At 28.0% G+C, this 23,759-nt stretch overlaps 1 protein-coding gene across 1 annotated transcript in view; it reads left to right on the top strand.

Annotated features, from left to right (window-relative positions):
* Positions 1-3,019: 3,019 nt before the first annotated feature.
* LOC129916852 (uncharacterized) overlaps positions 3,020-23,759 on the top strand; it is a 52,292-nt gene continuing 31,552 nt past the window's right edge. Inside the window, exons 1-4 of the mRNA XM_055997040.1 lie at positions 3,020-3,119; positions 4,312-4,686; positions 18,130-18,243; positions 18,340-18,361. Coding sequence (XP_055853015.1) covers positions 18,178-18,243; positions 18,340-18,361 — 88 coding nt within the window. The 5' untranslated portion in view covers positions 3,020-3,119; positions 4,312-4,686; positions 18,130-18,177. The remainder of the gene's footprint in view (positions 3,120-4,311; positions 4,687-18,129; positions 18,244-18,339; positions 18,362-23,759) is intronic.

The raw sequence follows: 23,759 nt of genomic DNA, 5'->3' as shown, positions 1-23,759 counted from the left end.
TGTAAGAAAGACAGTTTCGTATACAAAAATAGAATTTAATTACATTAATGAGGTGTATTTTTGTTTAGTAAGAGCATATGCTATGAAAAAAAAAAACCGAATTAGCAAAATTTTTTTTGTAGAATTTTAATAAGTAAAACAATAAGTTTTATTTTGTTTTAATAAGTAAAACAAAATAGAAAAAAAGCAGATTTTTGTAAACCAGAATTTTGAATTCAGAATTTTGACCAACTCCCTTTTGTAAAAAGAATTTTTGAATCCGGCAGAATTTTGACCTTAACCCATAGGGCAGTGGCAGTAATTATTTGGACGTTTTCTGAAAAAAGTTAAATTGCGGATCATAAGTGAAATAAACAAATCAAAATTCATTGGTTAAATAATAGTTTTCCTCAGATAACTCAGGGAAAGTTTTTTGAAATTTCAATTTTTCACATTTTTTGAACACTTTGAAAAGAAATACACGATTTTTAGCGAAAAAAAACCGGCTTTTTTGTTATTTTAAAATAAAAGTGATTAACAAATTTAAAAAAAAAAACTCTACATCGTTACCTTGTAAATTATGTACCTATGTACATCAATCGTGTTTAAAATTTCAGAAGGTTCGGTAAAGTTGTTTTGAGGTAACATATGAAAATGTGAGTTGTGGGGAAAACTTTTATAAGTGAAATAAAAAAAATATTCACAGCTTTGACAATTTTGCTCCAATCGACATAAAATATTGACAAAATATTCTTGAGATATAATGCATTACAATTTAATAAGATTGTTTTTTAACCCTCTACTGCATGAATTAATATTAGCGGACGAAAAAATTAAAAAAATGCTTTACATGGGTTCTTTGGGTTGTTTCAAAACGGTTTTCATTAAAAAAAATTGTTTAAATTAATTTGTTTAAAAAATTTGTTTATAAGCCAAATTTGGCTTCGTATGCATTAAGAGGTAAGAAATCTTACAAATTTTATTTATTCAGATTATGTAAAAAATACAATTAAAAACATCAAAAGATAAATATTTATCATTTAAAAACAAAATAAAGTTAAAAAAATACATTGTATTACAAAAGGTTACGAATTAATTCAAATTTGGCTCATTTAAAGACATGGAACCGAGAAAAGCAATTTGTTTTCGTCCGTTTTAAACATTTCTTCTGGTTCACATTCTTTCCACTGTCAAAGTTAGTCTTGCTCCAACAGTTTTACCCACTCCCAGATCTTACAAAAACTATAAAGTAATAAAATTATTGAAAAATATTATTGGTGAGCCCCCTCCCCCTAAAATTTTAAAGGTTACGCCGCTGGAAATGGGGTTAACATGAGAAAATGTCTCTAAAGGCGAAGGGGCTCCATTTCTTAAGCAAAACATAACTTCCAAGCAAAATAACAATGTAAAGAAACAAAATTTTCCAACAAAAAAATTTAACAAATTGTGTAGATTTACAACCCCTTGATGCATACGAAGCCAAATATGGCTTCCGTACTTTTTGCCCTCCCAAGACCAGGCCAATAATTTTTTTTCAACAAAAATTGGTTCATAGCATACACAATTAGACAATCGATCAAAAATAAATTTTTAATTCCACTTTACTTTCCAAACAAACGCAGTAATTAAAACTTAAAGTATGAATATATTCTACATTTTCGATTTCAATGCACACGACTGATTGACTCACCTGTGATCATAAAATACACCTTTATTTTGTGTCGGACACACGAAAAAACTATTTCTATGGGTTCTCAGAAACTTAAAGAAGAGGATTGTATTTAATCTTTACTATTTTTTTGTGACAGAGAAGAGAAAAGTGCATACAAACAGACAAAACCATATTTGGCTTCGTATGCAGTAGAGGGTTAAGTTATATTTTTTTTTTGTGACAACTTTCAGAATTTAGGGCATATTTATGGAATAAATTATAGAAAGCCTTCACAGTTTAATTTAGTTTACTTTACTTTACTTCTTTTTTTTTTCCAAAGGTTAATGATAAGGCCTAAAAGTCTACACTGAACCTTTTCATATTAGAATATATCGTCGCTGTTCTGGCAAAATGTCTCAAAAGTTGTGTAGGAGAAAACGAAACACAGAGGACCATCGGACAAAGACAAGTTTCTGACTTTGGTTACAAATTAAATGCAATTAAAAAAGCACCTATCATTACTTTGGTAAGCAACATAAATTGAAGCCTTTTTGGTACAAAAGTCAAAACCTTAAAAAAAAAAAAAAAAAAAAAAAAAACAAAGTCCCAAACGTACATATCAAAAACATTAGTATTAAACAAAATTTAGTTCTCAAATATATTGAGTCTTAAAACCAAAAATTTTGTGAATAAGACTAGATAAATATTCACATACATATAAAAAATGTTTTTCATTCTTTCGACTTTAAAGAAAATAAACACAAAAGTGATAGGTATGTGAATTTATATTTTTGAAAAACTCAGTAAAGAAACGCCTTCTTCAAACACTATACAAGCCTGCTAATTATAGTTCCAAAAGCAAACACATATGCGCTTCTTAAAACAATGAAATGCCTTAAAACAACTCAAAATAAGGGAAATCCCAGAAATACCTTTTTAAATTTTCTTCCAATAAAATTTCTCACACAATATAATCGACAAGTGAATCTATTTACTCAAAAAGGTTTGACACTATCGCTCCATACACAACTTGTGCACTTCTTACGGTTTTCTCCAATACCTCTCCGATATGATGGTGGCTTTTTTCTGTACCTGTATAAAATTTTTTTTTGCTCTTTTTTTTTTTTCTTTTTTTGGTTTTTCAAACACAGGTAGAAGAAAACTTGTTGCGTTACTTACTTTTTTTTGGTCTTTCCAGTGTATCTCATACTACTTCTTATTCGTGGTAGATATTCAGATATAGTAGAATATAAGCAAAAGATATACCAATACAGTAGAAGTAATATTCGTATAAACCGCAACGACACATAGGCTTGTTTTGTCGTCGTTGACTTCAACTTTTGTATGGTCCGTCTCCGACGATGAAAACGTCGACTAAGACTACGACAACGACAACGACAGCTACTATACGACGACGACGTCTGGTTTGAAAAAATATCTTAAGCAAGTTTAGTGAGTGTTTGGCCTTCGAGTGGGAATGGTGTTAAACGTAAATTAAAATATTCCAATATATATATATATTTTTTTTCTTTAGATTCTTTTTTTTTTTTTAAATTCAATTCAATGAAAAAAAAAAGAAAGAAAAATCGGGTGAAAGAAGTGAAAGGATACAAAAATTTCTTCAATAAAACAACAAAATTAAAAAAAAAATATTAGTTTCCCCGTGATGTGAATTATAAATGAAATACAAAAAAAAAAAAAAATAAAAATATTATAATTCATGAGTTCTAGTTTGCAATTGAATGAATTCGTGTGTGCAACAAAAAGAATTATAAAAAATAATTAATAAGAAGACGACGAGACATAAGATGATGAAGAAAAAAAAAAATTAATGAAAGAAATATTCTTTTCAAGTCGCGCTCCCTTAACCACTACGTTACTTCATGGCTGAAATAACAATCCGTTTTATCTAGAGAATATACACCTTCCTTAGCACACTACTTACCAATATTCTATTTTTATAAAGAAAAGAAATATATCTTTCCTTCATAATCATAATTTTTTTTTGCGGTTTTAAACTTCGATTTGAAAAATTGAAAATAAAAAAGAAATAAAAACCACACACACATGATGAAGAAGTTTTTTTTTTTAACCGCAATGTACACGCAATTTATTCACCTGCTATCGACTCGATAGGGATGTTAATTTAATTTTTTTTTTATTCAAAAAATGTTCTGTTTTCTTATTTGTATTTCATTTTATTCAAATACCAAACGTGAGATGTTCTTTCAAATAAAAAACCAAACTATCGAGTTTGCACCTCAACTCTTTCGTTTAGTTTACTTGGTGTCATAAAAAATGCTCAATAGTAGTTCAATAGCCACATATGCCACATTTTTTGTTTTCTTCTTTAACAAACATATAGACAGTGGGAATGGAATGTTGAATATCCAACTTATCTATTGGATGGAAATTTTACAAAAAAAAAAAGTTTAAGATGATAGACCTCGAAAATGTTCTTTTATGTTGCGATGTTCGAAGAATGTTTTTATGTTTTTATGAATAATTCAACACTTGTCCCAAATTGAATAGAACCATGAACAAATTCATATAGATTATCTGAATTCTTAGAAGAAAAAAAAAAAAAGACATATTATCTCTCTATCTTATTGTCCACACACACACGAATTCAATGTAAATTAATCATGAATATTTTTTTTTTTCTTAAAAATTAATTGCAGTTATGTTTAAACAAAAAATAAATAATAAGAATGGCCTTATTATAAAACTAAAGTGCACCACTATTATAAAGTTGCCATAAGTGAAAATAAAAATTTAAAAAAAAGAAAATTTAAGCCAAAACAGTGACTAGTATAGATAAAGAAAAAGGCGGCACGAGGAATCAAGGAATACCTCAACGAACATACACACAGAAAAATAAAGGATACAAAACTTCTTCTTTATTTTTTTTTTTTACTCATTTTTGTTTTGTTTGGATTCAAATACAAAACCAATAAAAACAACAACAAAACATAAAATTTTTGGGATTAAAGATCCAGATAGAAGGAATTCTATATAACCCATCATTAACACAAACAAAAAAAAAAAAAAACAAGGTGAGTTTTTGAAATTATGTTTAATTTATTTGTCCTTTAAGGTAAGTTATTGTTTCATATGAGAATTGAGCAACCTTCTTCTTTTTCTATTACTGGTTGAGAGTATTTCAAATAGCTAGGGCGTGGGTGCGAAGAAGAAGTTGAAGGAGAAAAATGGAAGTCTATTATCCTGTCAATCTTGGTGTATCTTTTTTTTTTTTTTTCTTCTGTGTGGATAAACATAAAGAAAAAAACCTGTTTGATTTATGATTTCCATTAGGATTTTAGACAAATCGACTGAGGATTTTATAGAAATTATTTTTTATTGGCGTAAGCAAACACTATAATGGGTTTTTATTTGAGAACCAGAACTATAAAATATATGCACTTTGAAAAAGGATCCCTAAAGGATAAAAATAAACGATATTTAACGTTCTCTGTGGCAGGGCTACCTTTTTTTGAATTTTAGTACTCAAATTTTAATTTAACCTGAACATGGGAAATATAGAAAAACATACCAATTTGTTAATGGAAAGAAACTCATAGACTATTGTCACTAGTTTTTGAAATTTGATTGCTAGTGAAAGAACGCCAAGTGATATTGTCAATGACTAAGTTCATTATACTTACTTTAAGTTGGGATCGGTTTTCAATCCTAAAAAATCCATGAATCCACGTAATGTCGAAAACGGAATTCTACAGGGGCCCTATTTTGTAAAACGATTATCGTTGAAACTACTTCGTTCTTATTCAAATGCGATTAGGTATTACGATAATCGTTTTATTTCAACGATACAACCCTTACGACTGTCATTTGCCTATCGTTTTAATTTCGTTTTCCTTTGGCTTGCTTAGAATAATTTGCCAAACAACGAATCCAATTTTATTTTCACTGATTGCAATGAACATACAAAAATATTAAAATACTTAAATTTGCAAAATGCGATTGACGGCCATACCCATCGCTTTTGGGCATGTCTGGCAGAAATTCTTCTTTTTTCTGACCTGTCCGTTGTCTATAAAGCCTTTCCATATCTGGGACCTCCTCGCCTAGATAGCGTTCAAGCATTAAAAATGAAAGAACATCGTCGTAATGTTTCTTGGAATGCTTTACTCTGCTCTCAATGCAATTTTCAGGATCAATTTTCCTAATATAATAGAGATATTCATAATACCTCGAGTGAATGATGATTACAAAAAAGCCTTTTTACAAGGTATTTATTAAATATCTAATATCAGATTTTGGATCGAAGGTATATACTTAGTGATGGCAGAATTTCATGATACATTTTTAAAATGATTTTACCGTATTAAAATATTTAAGACTGAGTATTAATTTAAAAAGCTGGTCCCAAAGCTGGCTTTTATATTTTCTCCCTTCCTTGTTTGGAAGTAAATACTCTGTACCACTTGTTTCAACTTACAGTTTTTATCAACTGAACTTCCTCAATTTTTAGAGGAATGAAAATATTTTCAAAAACATTTCGAAGAATTCATTTGGTGACATGAGATTTTTTTTGTTGGTTGCAGAAAGTGCTTTAGAAGAGGCACCCGAATTGCAAATTCTTATAAAAAAAAATTAAAAATCCACATACTGTGCTTTTAACCATTTTTAAATACACAAACATTAATTCCTTTATAAAAAAATAATCATGTTTACTAAATTTTCATATACAACTTAATCAATCAAGTCTTAGAAATTTCTAAAAATGAAGAGTCTTACTTTTTTTGTGGTCCAATACGAAAATTACGTCTTAACTCACAACTCCATGAAATTAAACCGTCTCAATAAAATAGCAAAAACAAAAACAAAAAAAAAACTTTATAACATCACATCTCGACTAACTAACTAACTTACGGTACATTGTCACACTCTGTTGATTTTTAGGATTTCAGGGAATTCCCGGAACTTAAATATTTTGTGGTGACGACACAGACACAATGCGAGAGGAAATATATAGAGACACAAACTTTTATAATTTTTCATAGTTTGAATTTGTGATACTATTATTATTGTTGCGGTGGTGTCCCGCATTGATGCGTGCCAATTCCATCATTATTATGTTTTTTTGTCTTGCAAAAGAAGACAAACAAAAATTAAAACCATGACTTTAGAGACAAAACCAATTTTTAGCACGCTATGCCCTCACCATACATTTGCATCTTTCGGAATCTTTAATTTTGTGATTTAACAATGTAAAATTGTGAATATCTCTTGTTAAGAAAATTATGCCGCAAAATTTTTTCAATAAGGAAGAAATATCAAGACTTGACTTGAAATTAAAAATCTATTATCGGAAGTAATTCTTAAAGAAACAACTGTTTTTGTACTTTCTTTTCACTTTCTAGGAGCTCTCAGAGCTTATATTTTGATAATAAATAATTGTCATAAATTATATATGAAAAACTCTAATAAATTCCTTCTATTGTCATAAAATAAAAGTATGAATCATATAATATAAATCTACAAGCACCGGCTTAAATATTTTTATACAAAATGTCGATACAAATTTATGAAACATCAAAAAAAAAAAAACTTTACTCCAAGGTAGCCACTTTAACATTTATCAATACGCTCGCCCACTTTCTGCTACTAAATTTACATACAAAAATTGAAAAAAAAAACTAAACTTTTTTAAACCAATGAATTTTTATAAACATTTCTGGTTTGTCAAGTATTATAGTTCATAACTTAAATATCAACGCATGATCACCCTCATAATCCGCCAAAAAAAAAAAGAAACCAATCAGTCTATGGAAGGAGACAACAAAAAATACTTTCCGAATCACTTCAATATGAAATCAAAAAAATATAAGAAACTAGTTTATCGTTGTATTGGTGAAACAAATATTTCTGGTTTATTAACATATTTTAATGAAATTCCATTTTGGTTGTTGGTCACATTTTTTTTTCGTTTGTAAAACTTTTATTAATCACAAGATGAAAAAGAGAGTTAAAATTATTTTTTGGAGGTTTTTTACTCAGCTCTTTTATATTTTGATGTGTATGCATATAAATTTTTTATACAATCAAGAATATCGAGGTCAGAGGTTTAGATTTTTTTTTTTGCTGATAAATAAAAATTGCTAAAAGGTAATGGAGATGATTAATTATATTTATTTTTAGATTAATTAAATAAGAATATCCTCAGAATAAATCATATGATATCATTTTATTGTTTAAAGTTTGTTTTTTTTTATTTGTTTTTTTTGTTTTTTTTTTAATTTAGAATTGATGACACTTAATTCATAATCTTTGGAGGGTGTCATTAGAATTGTTAGTCAACTGTGAAGGAATATTTTTTTTGTCAAGTCAAGTCTAAGAGGAAATAAACCTTTTTTTTTAGATGCTTTTGCACATTATCGTGATTAAGATTCTTATTGCGGATTTGATGAGTTAACATAAAAATCGTATTTCTCTAAAAAAAGTCAAATTTTCTATATTAATCTAAAAAAGTGTTGTTATTGTGTCGGTAAATATTTTCATTGTAAACATATTTTATATCGAGAAAAATAAAAACTTGAATATCAGATTACTCAGTCAGTTTCGGTAAAGGTTTAACTACATTGACCAAAAAAGTAAAAAAGTACAAATTTTCTGATAGTTTTTTTTTTTTTTGTTTTTTTTATTTTTGAGCTGGAAAACATAGAAATTTTGCTGGGGTAGTAAATAAAATTATATTCACTTTTATCCTTTGCATGAATACAATCATAAAAAAAAATACTATCCTATCACTTAAAACACAAAAAAAATTAACCAGTTATATTTTAAGTGTATTTTTTTTCACTTCATGCAATTTCGCGCTTGATTAAGAAAAGAAAAAAAGTATTATAATTTCTGTTCAATAGCTGAAAAAATGCATAAAATATGTAAATTAACACAGTTAAGGAAAGAAAACCCACAAAATAAAAAAAAAAAAAAACGAACACAAAAATTAAAGCCGACGACCGACCGACCAACCAAACAGACCTAAGCGAACCTAAAATGACGCAACACGCAATTTTACACAGCAAAATTCAAAACAAAGGTTTTTTTTTCTTCTCATTTTTAATCGAGGATTAGAGAGATGCAAATGCAAATAGATACAGCAAAAACATTGCAACCCACATATTCCATAAAGGCGCAGTGTTAAACAGGGTTGTTAAATATTTTATTTTGTGATAATTGCAATTAAAAAAGTGTTATTAATTATTTATTTATTTCTTACTTATTTATTTATAAAAAATAGAATAAATAAAAAAATTAAAAGTATTACGTAAAAGATTGATGATTATTAAAATTAAAAAAGCAAAAAATTTACTTAACCATGTCTAAATTTCTGACTCACTGTATTACCTCATAACAACCCTGTTCTTCAGGTGGTGCTACTATATGGAAATAAACACAAAAATTGTTAGGAAGAAAAAAATCCATCTACCTATCTGGTGCTGCAATCAATTCCTCTCTCAGTACTTACTAAACCTTATACTATTGGATTATGATTCAAATGTAAAAAAAAACTTGAAAAAAAAAACAAAACAAACAAATCCAAGTGCCATCAGCAGTAATAAATTAAAACCACAATCTGCATTTTTTTCAATTTTTTTTTTCTATTTAGTTTGGTTTGATATTTTGTGTTATCTCACTTTGGATTGGCCTCGTAGCAAGTTGGGATTGTTGTTACGTTATATAGGTAAAAAAAAGGTATATACAGAGAGGGATCTTCCTCTTTGTTGCATTTGAACTTGATCCATAATTTTATAACAATTTAACGGGTTTTTTTCTTCTATTTTTTTCTTTTTTGTGCAACCATCATCCAACGGGTGTAACTTGGTATGCATGTGGTTTCCTGCTGCATAAAACTGATACTTTTGATGAGATGCGATTTTATTTTTATTTTTTTTATTTTATATCATGGGAGATTGTTTACTCAAAAAAATTTTAAAAATTTCATAACATTTTATGCTAAATATGAGAGAGAAAGAATTGGTTAATTGAATTTACAATGAAGCCCACTTAAAGACAAACAAACAAAAAAGTTGTTTTTTTTTTATTTGAAAATTAACTGGTATCTTTTACATAAAATTGGTAATAATGATGGTAATGTCGTTTAGGCTCTTTAAATTTTTTTTTTTGAAGTTGAAACCGCCAACGGCTTTTTCAAGAGTTTTTAAATATGTGGGTTTGAATTAGTATGACATTGTTAACTAATAGCTTTTTAGTCATAATAATTGTAGGAAATTTAAAGTAGGTAGTGCCACTAGTGTATAAAATATTTCATTTGCGTTTCCTACTTTTTTTTTTAATTGAAGACAAAAATGCGTTTGTTTTGTTAAAATATTGGTGCTTAACATTAAGAAGAAACTGAATTTCGTTATTTCAGTTTGATTATAGAAATTATGTTACTGTTACTTTAACGCATTTAAAAATATCAGTGGCCTATTACACCAACTTGTAAATTACATTTCACAATCTTTTTTTTTCATAAAAATTGTAGAATAATTAACAAATTCTGTTGAACCAATTATCAACTACATAATAATCGTACATAGAAATAGTTCCAAATTCGTCAAAATATCTATAATACTATAACACAAACAAAACCGTTTATTGTACATTTTATTGTAAAAAAAACTTGTAATAGCAAATTGTAACAAAAAAATATATTACAATCGCTTATAAATTAAATACTCGCATAAAGAAAATTTTACCTAAAAACTTCTTCAAAAATTATTGTGTGTCAAAAAATTGTAAACAATATTATTTGTTAGAAATACAATTCTATTTTTGTTTTCACATGATAAAATTTTACCAACCTTTGAATATTCTTTGTTTTTTTGAGGTTATAAAAGTTAGATGAAACAGATATTGCTTACTGAAATAAACTGAAACTACAAAATAAATTTTTAATTCGTACCCATTTTTGACTAACAAAAAAAAAACACATTTTTTTAGAAATTTTACCTGGTGCAGGTTTTTGTTAGATATCATAAAATCTATGAGTTTTTTTGGCAAACTTGTGTAAATAACTTTTTTGTTCATTATTGTTTTCTTCATAAGAATAAATTTATAAAACACTATGCTTATAATACATTTATCGAAGAAAATCGCCCCAAAAGTCAAAAATTATCATGGGTAAGAAAAAAATAATTCCATTTAAAAATTAATATCTGAGCAATTAAAAAATATATTAACATTTTTGAAATGCAGGTACAAAGAATAGCATTTCTTTTAAAAATCAATGAATTAATGAAGTTTTTATCATAAGTATTAACGGAGTTATTAATATTAACATGAGTAAAGGCATACCAAAGTAAGCGTTTTCTCAAGTCATCGCTAAAGGGTATCAACTTTGCAGATATAGAGTTACTGTAGAAAGAATATACCCGAGAATTATTCCTCAAAATCTTCTTATCTAATTCCGGGACACCCTGTATAAAAATAAAATCATGTGTGCAATTCACACGTGGTTGAAGTGAAACCTTAAAAATCATTTAAAAAAAAAGAAAAAAAATATAACTTATTTTTATTCCATCACTTTTTTTATATGACAACTTACAATAAATTTTATACCATCTGAAAGCTTATTGTTTATATCGACCATGTCTATACAACATCTACAAAAAGAGCTTGAATTTTTTTAACCCAATTAGTTTTCATAAAAAAAGCAAAACAATCAATCTCTTTTCTCTTCTAACGCCATTTATTAATCCATTTTTTAAAAGACAACCTATAATAAATTTTATATCATTATTATTTCACCTTTTATATGACGCTTCAATCATATTTCTACCATGTCTACAAAAAAAGTAAGAATTTTTTAAAGCCAATCATGTCGAAATTTCAAACTGAGATTACGATACTTCGTCTACTGCTGGCTGGTCATCGGCAACAAATCTTCACAGTTGTTTTGAGTTATTTTTCAAGTTTTTCAATTAAAGATTATATAACTTGTACGTACCGTTATGTGTGATATATTAAATGAAAGATAATATTATCAGCATGCGTATTAAAGTTAAATAAATTTGTTATGTGCTCCAGATCAAAAGATATAACGTGTTTAGAAAAAGAACATCTCTTCACCGTTATCTCAGAATTTTGAATATAAAATTAACTGAAATTTTACAAAGTCATAATTTATTTAATTACCTATCTACTGTATAATTTTCATTCATCTATCTATTAAAACAAAAAAGTTATGATCAATTGATTTTTCGTGTCGCTTTTTCGTTTCATCTTGTTTCAAATCACTACGATACTAAAGAAGTTTTTACTTCAAAAAGTCATTTGTCTAAAGTACCTAACGTATAGACATCGATTTTTTTTATTTAAGAAGCCTTATAGAAGTTTAAACCACAATTGAAATTAGTGATGGAAACTATCGAATGATTAGAACTATCGATTGTTATTAACGGAATGATTTCAACTGTCGAATAATTCGAATATCAACCGATCACTTACTTATTTACTTTACTTACTTATTACTATTTGTATTTAATTTTTGTTTCCACTTTTAATGTAGAAAATTTTGAAGATACTTTATTTCCTTTTTTGCAGTTCTGAAACAAGAACAAAAAAAACTATTCGAACAAAAAACTAACGATTAAAAAAAAAACAATCGAATGAATAAACTACTATCGAATAAAAAAATCATTCGAATAATAATTCGAATATAAAAACTATGGAACGAAGAAAGTCATTCAAATTAAAATAGTAACTAAATGAATGAAAGAATAAATGGTTTCGAACTATCGAATGAATGAATATCGAATAATCCGATAGTTGTATTTTTTACTAATTGAAATAGACTTTTTATATTAAGTCAAAGTTGAATTTTCTTTTTTTGTTCATGTGAGCTTCAAATTATAATCACCCTTTATAAATTCAATTTCACTTTTCACTGAAATAGCTTATTCCTGAACTAAGAATTTAAAATTTAAACACGTTTTTCTTCACCTCTATTAACTAGTGACTCAAATTTTGAAAAGCTTAAAACTAACATTTTTGCTTCTATAAACATTATTTTGTCTATTTAACAGTCAACTCAGTTAGTAACTGCAACTTTCAATTTTCTTTTCTTTTTTTTTTCTCTCTCTCTCCATAAATAAAAAAAAAACTAAAACCAATTGAATGACAAATTCCTTAACATTTAACGTCAACAAAGTGTAAATCGATTTCATTTAAAAATTTTATTTATGAATTTGATCAATTTTTTTCTTTCTTTTTCATTTTTATTTCTTTTTATTAGCAATTAAACAGTTTCTCTCTGTTTCTCTATATATTTACCATAGACTTTCTGTTTAAATGTTTTGCTATATTATTACCACTTTGCTTGGCTTAATTTGCTGTTGTTGTTGTCTTGACCACTTATTAAGGCTAAAAACGTACACAATAAGCACTAGTGCATTTTATATATCATTACAACGAGTCGATTTTTTTTTTTACTTAAACTTGATGTGGATCAAAATGAGCGCCGTCGTCGCGGCAAAACAGTTAACATCACGCATATGTTGGACATATGAATATGAAAGTCCCTAAATAACCACACATTAAGCAAGCAAACAAACAAACAAACAACAAAATAAAAAAAGTGCAACGTTGAAAGTTACCAACATAGGAGATAGGATAGGAAAAACAGCTGAATTCCAATAATATAACCAGTTTAACAGTTCGTGTCTATTTGAAAAATGCATTTTCAAGACTTTTCGCAACAACAAAATATGGCGATATATGCTCGCGAGTGGTATAAAGAAAATCCTACAACAACAATAACACCAAGAATACCAAGACTGGCAATGCCTGTTCGGAATATTTACCAACCAACCAAACAACCATCAACAACACAAAAATGAACAAACGAACGAACGAACCTAACGCGATTGGTTTTCGGATTTCCAGTTCTTGGCCCAAAAGCAGCCATAACGTGGCACAGCCATCAGAGGAGTGGTACCTACCGGTATCAGTACCATGTCGGAATAAGTCAGCGCAACAAGCCTATACTCTCGCATATAAACAATGTGCTGTGCATCTCTGGTGGCGGAGGGAACGAAACGAACACAAATATTCCAAGTTTCTCCATTCGGGCGAGAAATATGTTGCTGCTTTTGCGATCTCCCATCCCACCTTTTCATACATATATTTACAAAACCAAACTTAGTTATAAGCCCAAAATGTTTGGTGGTAAACTTTTTTACCATTTTGTCAGCGGAATTTCAAAATCTTCACGTCGCATTCGCAAGATAAACGACTTTGTGGTGCGTTATTTGTTCGTTGATGATGATGATGATGATGGTTTCGCCCAAGAACAACAACAACAACAACAACACATATAACTAGGTAAACAAGCTTTGAGAGACAGGTGAGGCGAGATTGTGACATTATCAAGTACCGCATCTTTTTCTTTGGCCAAAGAAACAACACGCTTGAATGAATATGATCGGCGGTTTGCGTGTTAAGTTAACATCTTCAAATATTATTTTTTTGCTTACTTGAGGAGCTGCTAGTGAAAGTTTAAGGTAGGTCGACACCATCATCATCCCAGAAGATGGCAATTTGTCTTTTTGTTGTTCTTTTTTTTATTTTTCCTCGAAATGCCATCACTAACCGGCATCATTCTCAGCATCACAAAATCCAACTCACAAGGTGTTTCTAAAAAAGTCAACGAAAAGTGGTGAGCAAGCAATCAATGAAGTTTTTGATGATGATTCAAACGTTAAATGTCGAAGGTTGGTTAAACGATTATTATTATTATTGGCGTGTTGATAGTTTTTGGTTGGATGAATCTAGGCATGATGATGAGACACGAGACGAGTAAATACGAGTCTCAAATACCGGTCTTAAACAATTCGTGCTATTTGATTTTTTTTTTTTTCTAATTTCATTCTATGTTCACAAAATCAAATAGCAGAAAATGTCTTGAAAGTCTATAAGAGTCTCTCTTGAAAGATGTAAAAATGATATTTATTCTCAACAAGACACACATTTTGTGAATGTTAACGAACCTCTATCATTTGCATAGATAATAAATTCATTTTGTAAGATATAAGAAATAGCAGTTAGCTGATGGCTATATGATGATTTCATCACTTGATGAAAAAAATGGTTTTAAATATTGTAAAAGATTTACTGGTGTTGGATATAATATTTTGACAATTTATTTTTTCTTAAGTTTTTTTTTCATGATTCACAAAAAAATATTGCATCACAAATGTGGTATTTTAATTGAAATATATTTACGGAAGTTAGAAAATCACAAGATTACAGAAACTTTTATAAATAAATTGAAGAAATCTACGTTGTTTCTGGATTTTTTCGTTCTAAGTTAAAGCTTTGGGTTCATAGTAATTTATCAAGTTTTAAGAAATTACTTCTTACATTCATTACATTTTGTATTCATGCAAATAAAAAAAAATTGAAAAAACAAAAATTTTTAAACGAAAGAGTTGAGGTACGAACTTGAATATATTTTATTATTTACTTTTTTCGTTATAATTTTTATAATGGTGTTTCTACAACCATCGAATATAAAAAAAAAACTTTTTATTATACATATGTATGTATATTTGGATATGTTTTCTTGTATCCTTGTTAAAAAAAAAAAATTTGGAGCTTTGTCATCGGAGACATTTTTGAATGACGGACGTCTCGTTGAAAGTTCGCAATACGGCTACGAAAAATACCCTCGATGAAGTCGTTTAATGAATTGAGAATACGATCCACTTCAAAATATTCATCCTACGGTATTTCCATTGTAACGGGTGTGACACAATTATGTCATTTTTTGTTCCTGGTTTGTGTACTATTCACTAAATAAGGTATTTAATAGCTTCAACACCTACTGTTTATTAAGTTGGCAACACAATTTTAAAATAAATTTACATTTTGCTAACCTGTCTTTCAACGTTACAATCTCTTAAAATTAGATGTAACGGGTGTGACGTTAGAAAATCGATTTAGTCTGCTTCTGCATATAATTTGAAGGAAATTAATAAGAAACTGTGTTCTTATAACAATTTGAAAATGTAACGGGTGTGACATGCTTTTGTAACGGGCGTGACATCATATTAAAAAACGTATGTTTACAATATAAGAATAGTAAAGAAAAATCAACAACTTAGAACTTTGGACAAAATTGCACATAAACCGATAATACAGCTTAATCTATGGTTTTTAAAATAATGTTTGCTTTAAAAACTTTAAAATTGTTAGTTTTTCGAATATTTTAGTTAAAAATTCCTCCATAATTTTTTTTTTTTTACTGTTTAGACTGAGGTATATAAAAAAATTAAACTTATATGAAATAATTTAAGTATAAACTATAAGTTCCTAAGTTCTAATTTTATGAGTTGTAAATTATATATTTTTATAGAAGAAAAAGTTATTAGAGAGAAGCATAGAACATTAAACGTTTTTGTTAAACATCTATAATATTGTAGTGCGCTAAGTGAACGGCTTATGAGCACGTGAAATGAATAGATTTGTTTCCCTTTGATTCAACTTAAATTTAAAAATAACAATATTTTTGTTGTGTTTGTCAATAAAGAGGAGTGATGACAGGGGCCCAAATCATCCACCTACTTCACATTACTTAAACTTGCTCTAACACTTCCAAGAGCTTATACAAATAAAAAAAAAAAAAAAAACAACCTTCATCTATTCTGAATTCTGATGTGATTTTTGTTCTGATTTGTATTTTTATTGTAAAGTTCCATTTTTTGGGAGTTTCCTTGAGTTTAGTTTTTTTTTTTTCAAAATATAAAACAAAAGAAGTATGAGCTCATCCTTTGCGATTGCATCACGGATGTACAAATTCTTTCTTCTACCTGCAGAGTTCTAATTCCTTTTAATGTTTTTTTTTTTTTTTTTTTTTTTGTATTTTGTGTGTCCAAAGTTAGATCGTAAAAAGACATGAATAAAAATATAATAGGTAAGATTTAAGAGAGGTATACCTTACTACAAATCGTATATATAAGTTGTAAAATATATTATTTTATTTATATTTGAGGGATTACTAATTTGAAATTATGTGTAGTCATTACTTTGGAATTTCACATCACAATGAAATAGGAAACAGGTACTTAAACAATTTGAGGAATGTAGAAAACATCAATCAAACTACTGACCCAAAGCCGCCTACTCTTATAATAACAGTTTTTACCTCAATAAGGATTCGTTTCTGCCCTTTTCCCACAATTCCTTATTCTTATTTGGAATTGTGGGAAATTGAGGTACTTGGAATTTCAAAACAATTACATTAACAAAAACTTAGAACTTTGTATTTGTTCAAAGTTTCTTAAAAACCAATCACAATTATGCGTCAATCCATCTCAAAAAAAAAATCTCATATAACTTAGTCACGGATCTTGAATGAAAATTAACATAATTTGCAGTTCAAAACGAAAGTAGATCACTAAAAAATGCCAATAAAAAAAAAAGTTGTCAAATTAAAGCTTTCCACTTGCGGTGAATTTCGTATGAATATTCAATTAATGTTTATTTTGATTTCAAACAAATTAACAATTTCCAAATTCTCTTTTCGTTTGAAGGTTTTAATGATTTTTACTTTTGTGATGTAAATTAAATAAATTATACAATATTTATCTTTTGCTTATCGTTGTCATAATTATTTGAAAAGCCCTTAACTTTCAATAAATATTTTAAAATTACCTCATCTTAATCCAAACACAAAACAAACTTTAAAAATTTAGACATAGACTGCAAACATTTATTCAAATTAACATTGAAATTTTGTATAGCATTTCATATTATGCATTATACTCATTCATATAGTCACCTCAACATCAAATGACATTAAAAATTTTTTTTCTACCTTTTGTGTGTCTCATTCAACATACTTTGTACATTAAAACAGAGGAAATATACACTTATCTTTTTTTTTATATCATCATCACACAGGTAAGAGTAAATTCAATCCGTTACAATGAAGGTTGTTGCAAATGTTGTTGTTGTTGTTGTTGGTGTATCTAGGTAAATGGAAATGAATATAAAAATATATATATGTATATGTATATTTGAACTTGTTCATAGAATGCGTTAAGAAAATAGAAAAGAAGACAAAAACAAAACTAAAACTAAAGTAACAAAGTTTTGTTGTGATATTAGATAGCTTTATGGGTATAGTTCATTGCCATAAGGAAATTGTATCACGATTCCACGACTTTAAAGTGACAAGTGCAAATTCCAGACATATAATATTAATTTGTTTAAACTTATATAATTGAATAATTAACAAAATGTATGAAACAAATGACAAAATTGAAAATTGTTTTCTTTAAACAAAAGAGTTGAGGTAAGAACTTGATGATAATTTGTAATTTTCGTTTTGTTTAAATTTTTTTTTCTACGATGGTTTTGTATAAAAAAAATACTTTATAATATATATTTTGAAATTTACAAAAAAATAATATAAGATATACCCATTTTACAGAGTTTTTAATAAAATTTTATATTTTTTTCATTTTCAGGGCATTTAATCGAAACACAATCATAGTGAGTCGAAAAATACAACCAAAATGGGGAGGTTAACGGCGGCCAGTATAATTTGGCTGTCCGCTTGTATTACATTAGTTATATCAGAGGTAAGTCTTGTAAAACAAAAAAATATCACAACATTTTAACAAATTTCTTATGAAATCAAAGTTATTTAACAAATTTTATTTTTTTATTTTTTTCAGGATTTATTTTCATGCCCAAATGGTAAGTGTTCAACACTTTTATAATCGTCAACGTTACATTCATGTTTGACGCTTTTAATAGTTAAAAAAAAAAAACTTCCGTGGGATTTCCTAGCCTTCCTCAATATTTAAACTGTTCCGTCAGACACAAAAAAAAAAAATAATAATAATTAACAAATTTCCACTTGATGCCCAACTTAGCGAAACTAATAGCTTCCATACAGACATAACACCCATAAGTTACCCCACTCTTGTATACCGGTGTTGTGTTGCTCTTCAAAAGAAGAACATCTTGTTTTTTTTTTTTTTAATTTTTGTGTTTATTTTTTTTTAACAATTAACTTAACGCATATTTTTCTAAGTTCAGTAACCTGGAAGCTCATTGAAGCAAGGAATGGTTAGTTTTTTTTTTTTTTTTATATCATGAATGTGATTTAACGCCTTTTGGTGTTGAAGAAAGACGGCCGCGGCCATCTTCATGTCGAATGTCCATTTTGATATGATGAATGTTCTTCTAACGGTTTTTAGCACTCTGGTGGCCTATTTTTGTATTATTGTTAAGTCTCTCTCACTCATTGATCATAAATAAATAATGTGTTATGGGCCTATAGTAATTTAGGGTGCGTTTTGTATCGTTTTTTTTTTTTTATTTTTGGTTCTAAGTGTTGGCATGACACTGTATGAATTTTAATGACAATTCTGTGTTCTGCAAATAAAAAAAAAAACACTTCTCTGTCATTCCTAGGAATAAAGTTGTCGATTCATCCAATTAGAGAAAAGATATAATATATAATTGAAATTCTTGTCGTCTGGGTGAGCTCTGTTATTAGCACATTCCATACGGTACCTTAGTTTGTTTTGTATCTTATTTGTAAACAGTATCTATCTACCTTTCTATGATGATTTATTATGATGACCAAGAGAGAAACCAGAGGTAACGCTGGTTGTGTGATTTTTATGGCCGTCAAGCTAATTACAAATGAGATATTTTCTTGTAATAAAATAAAAGTTTATGTTAATTTTGAAATGCGGATTGGAATGACTGTTATAAGAGAGTAGGTATGATCATCGACTTTTGTTCAACTCTTGAGTATCACCCAACCAAGTTTCGAATCTTTTGTGTGTTGTGATTCAAGGACGACAAGTTTTGCTTGCTCTTATGTACGAAGTACATTCGAATAGTTGCAGATCAACTTTAATATAATTGATGAATCGAAGAAATATATAAAATATTTTTATGTTTACAATAAAAACACAAAAGACCTTTGGTTTTGCCTCGTGAATTGGTCTTATGACACAGAGGCACACAAAGGTATTAAGTACTTATAGGAGAGAGGGGTACAATTTGTTGCAGTAGGTAATGTGTTTTTTCTTTTCTTTTTGTAGTTGGAATGAATTGTAATTAAAAAATATAAATATCTGCGGGATTTTTTTTTCGTTCATCTTTGAGATTTATAATGAATAATGGTCAGTAGAGTTGAAAGGCGAGTCCATAATGTTAGATCGACAATAAGTTACATAACAAATCTTGGGTGGAGGATTTTTGTAAGATACAAAAATATCGAAATAATAATTTTTTCAAAGATAATCATAGCAGAAGTAATTAAACCATTAAAAATTTCAGAGCACGGTGCTGTTTGATCTCAAAGTAATGAAACATTTAAAAGTTTGAATTGCAACAGATTTTTAAATTGGGAGGTAATACAAACAATTTATTATTCCTTCTTAACATGCTGCATAGTAAGGTGATATTTCTGATTGAGCCATGAGCTTGTTTCTTTTATAATTTGTTAATTGTTATATCGAGCCTAGACTTAATAAATTAGGGTGTTCTTCCCTTCGATTTTAAAAGCTCCAAGTTTGGGTGCAAGCACCAGGCACTTTAATTCATTTGATCTTGAAACCAAATTTTATATATGATTTAACAAATATGTGGACTTAATTTTCATAAATTTAAATAGCTTAAAAACTTAGATTTTTTAAATGCTAATAAACTGCATAAACCTCGTTTCTATAGCTACGGTATTTTTTTGGTACTCAAAACTCAGCTTAAATAAGATGAAATTAATTAATTTTGTAAAATTAAAATTTCAAATGAAAATTTCCTTTTTGAAATTTGTTTTGCTAGGAAGGAAGTTTTTTTTTAATTTATGGTTGAAATGGTTTTTTTTTTGTTTTATATTTGAAAAAGTAAATTTAAAGAAATTCTTCCAAAATAAGAACTAGATAAACGTGCAAACACCAATTAGAATTTTCTTCATTCAAGATTGCCCTAAAATAAAGCGATTGGCCCAAATTTTTAAAGGGTTTAGTAAAATGGTAAAGTCATTAAAGTAATTAATTTAGTTACAAATCAGTGTGAGTTTTACTTAGTAACTTACTTTTTTTTTTGGATTTTTTTTTGACCAATTACAAATTTTACTACCTTTTCGAAAAAAACACACTTTCATCTAAACTTTTTTATAAAAACTCTTTATTCTTACTTTCTATTCCAAATGCAATGTTTTTTTTTTACCAAATTTCATTAGGGTTGCCCTTCAATTTTGCCTTCACTAACAAAAAAAAAATTTCAATAGGGTACTTTCTTTTTTCAATAAACTCACATTTTCTCTACATCTAAAAAAACACCCTTTCACATGAGAAAAATGTGGGTTGGGGTCGAAATTCTGTATGTTGCAAAATTCTGTATTCAAAATACTGTATGCCAAAATACTGTATGTCAAAATTCTGTATGTGCAAAATGCTGTAGGAACAAAATTCTGAAAGTCAAAATTCTGTATAGCAAAATTCTGGTTGGTCAAAATACTGTATTTTAAAATTCTGTACATCAAAATTCTGTAAATCAAAATTCTGTAAAAATGCTGTAAAAAAATATCGTTTTGATAATGTAAAAAAGTGCGCGCGCACTTTTTTACATTATCAAAACGATATTTTTTTACAGCATTTTTACAGAATTTTGATATACAGTATTTTGCCGTACAGAATTTTACAAAACAGAATTTTGCATGTCAGTATTTTGTTGATACAGTATTTTGACGTACAGAATTTTGTATTTACAGTATAATGACGTACAGAATTATGGTATTACAGTATTTTGACCCCACAGAATTTTGTCGTACAGAATTTTGACAAGCAGAATTATGACCCGCTCCCGAAAAATGTATAGACTTATTTTAATCTTAATTTTCATATGGAAGACAACATTTTTAATAAAAAAAACGTAATTGTATCTTTAATATAAAGGATTTTATTGGACTTATCGCAGATTTTTTTATTTCCCAAAATTTCCCAAAATAATAGTGTCATATGATTAAACTGGTCGGCAAAAATAAAAAAAAAGTCGGGAGCAAGAACTTTGTGAGGTGATTCTAATTGACTTCAAAACTGTTTTCAGTTTTGTTCTATCACGTCTAGTTTTTGAGCTATACTCATCCTGATTTTCACTAAAAAGTCACAAAAATTAATTTTCAATGAAGTTCTTTTTGATTTTTAATCAATCATAAATATCTTTTCCAATATCTTTGAGAAAAAAAAATAATTTTGAAAAAAATGTAAATATATTTAGGACGATAATATATTGCGTTTTGAGATTTCATAAGAAGATTTTCAAAAACAAAACTTTTACGGTGGTTTATTCGACATCAAATGTACCCGAAAAACGCGTTTTTGACCTGTTTATATTTAAGAATTTCAAAAACGTGACGTGTCAGTGAAATTTTGACTTCGAATTCGGACTCAGCACATAAAAATCCTTTAGAAAAGTATTGTTTGGTTTTAGCTCTTTTTTATTATACAGGGTGTCCCAAAGGTAATGGATCAAACGAAATATGCTAATTGGCCAACTTTAGGGCTCTCAGAATTTGGTAACTTGTTAATCGAAAAATCCTTACGGTTTTCGATTTAATGCAGTTTTTGTGAAATTTTGAAAAATCCCGACTCTGCTCATAATTGATTTTTGTTTTTTTTACAATTCTTTCACTAAAACATTGCCTAATAATAAGAAATAATTAATTAATCAAAATATTTTTTATTTCATTCGCCATTTTGCTGCAAATTAATTAACAGTTCCATGTTTTATAAAAACTCAATTTCTTACTTTTATTTCAGAGCAACACCCTGAAAAAAATTTGTATGGTGTGGAACTGGTTTATTATTTTAAAAACTTGCCTTGTTATTGCAGTTTTCAAAAATGTATAAAAGTTTATAAAGTTGAAGTTAGAACGAAAGATATTACAATTTGAATGCAAAAAAACCGGGGATTTTTAAAGCAAAATAACAAACAAAAATCGGGGCTTTTATTCAAAAAAAAAATCAACAAACAACAGTCGAGAAAATGTGTTTATTTTTCTTTGTTATTTTTCTCTGAAAAGCCCTGTCTTGTTGCTTTTAAAATTGTAATATCTTTCGTTCTAATTTCAACTTTTGAAACTTTTATACATTTTTGAAAACTGCAAATATGAACTGGGTGTAAACACATTAAATAAACGTTAAATAATATAAATTAAATATAATAAAATATATTTTTGGTAAAAATCATTTGAGCCGTTTTCGGAGAATATTAGCCTATTATTCAAACCATACATCTTAATTGGCTTAATCATACAAAAACAATCTTGTAAATTATTATATCAAGTTTGGTATGTGTACAAAGTACAGGTCCTAAACTTGGCCTACAAACATACAAATCGTGAATCGAGATAAAAAAAAAAGTGAGTGGACTTGAGTTCCCACAAGAAAAAAAAAAAAAAGATTCCTTCAACTGGTTTTATAAAATTTAATTTAATTTCAAGAACATAACTTAACTTAAATAATTGATAAAATTCTTCTTCTTGTTTTTATTTTGAGAAAATTTTCAAGAACGAAGAAATGAAGAAAAGGAAAAACAAAATAAAAATTTCTCAACACTTTCGTTCAAGATCTCACAGCTATATATTGTAGTTGAATGATGATGATGCTGTGTGATGCTGTTAGTGGCGGTGATAGTGCAATGGAGGTTGTTATTGGGTATAGCTCGATTAACTTTCCAGAAAAATATGATTTGGATAGAGAACCGGAAAATCCAATTCAATCCGTAAAACTGAATCCACTCTCTCTGATATTTTTTTAAAATTTTTTTTTTATATATATCTTTCCACCTAACGATAAAATATAAAAATTCCATAAAAGGTCAACTAGCGAGAAAAAAAAAAAGAGTTAAAAACAAAATCGAATCAGACAATGTGTTGGATTGTATTTTTTTTTTGTTTTCTTTACTTTTCTTCTGGGAAGCTGAGAAAGTACTTCAGGTTGTCCATCAAATCGCAGACCATCACTGCCACATCGCGTTGTCGTCTTTCGACCATCAACCGACAGACGATTAAAAAGCAGTTCCTCATCTTTTATTCCCATAATGGTTAAACACAAAAAAATGGTTAAAACAA

The sequence above is a fragment of the Episyrphus balteatus genome, chromosome 3 (assembly GCF_945859705.1).
Source record: "Episyrphus balteatus chromosome 3, idEpiBalt1.1, whole genome shotgun sequence".
Taxonomy (NCBI): Eukaryota; Metazoa; Arthropoda; class Insecta; order Diptera; family Syrphidae; genus Episyrphus; species Episyrphus balteatus.
The sequence above is the reverse complement of the archived record's forward strand: the minus strand, read 5'-3'. Positions and strand labels throughout refer to the sequence as shown.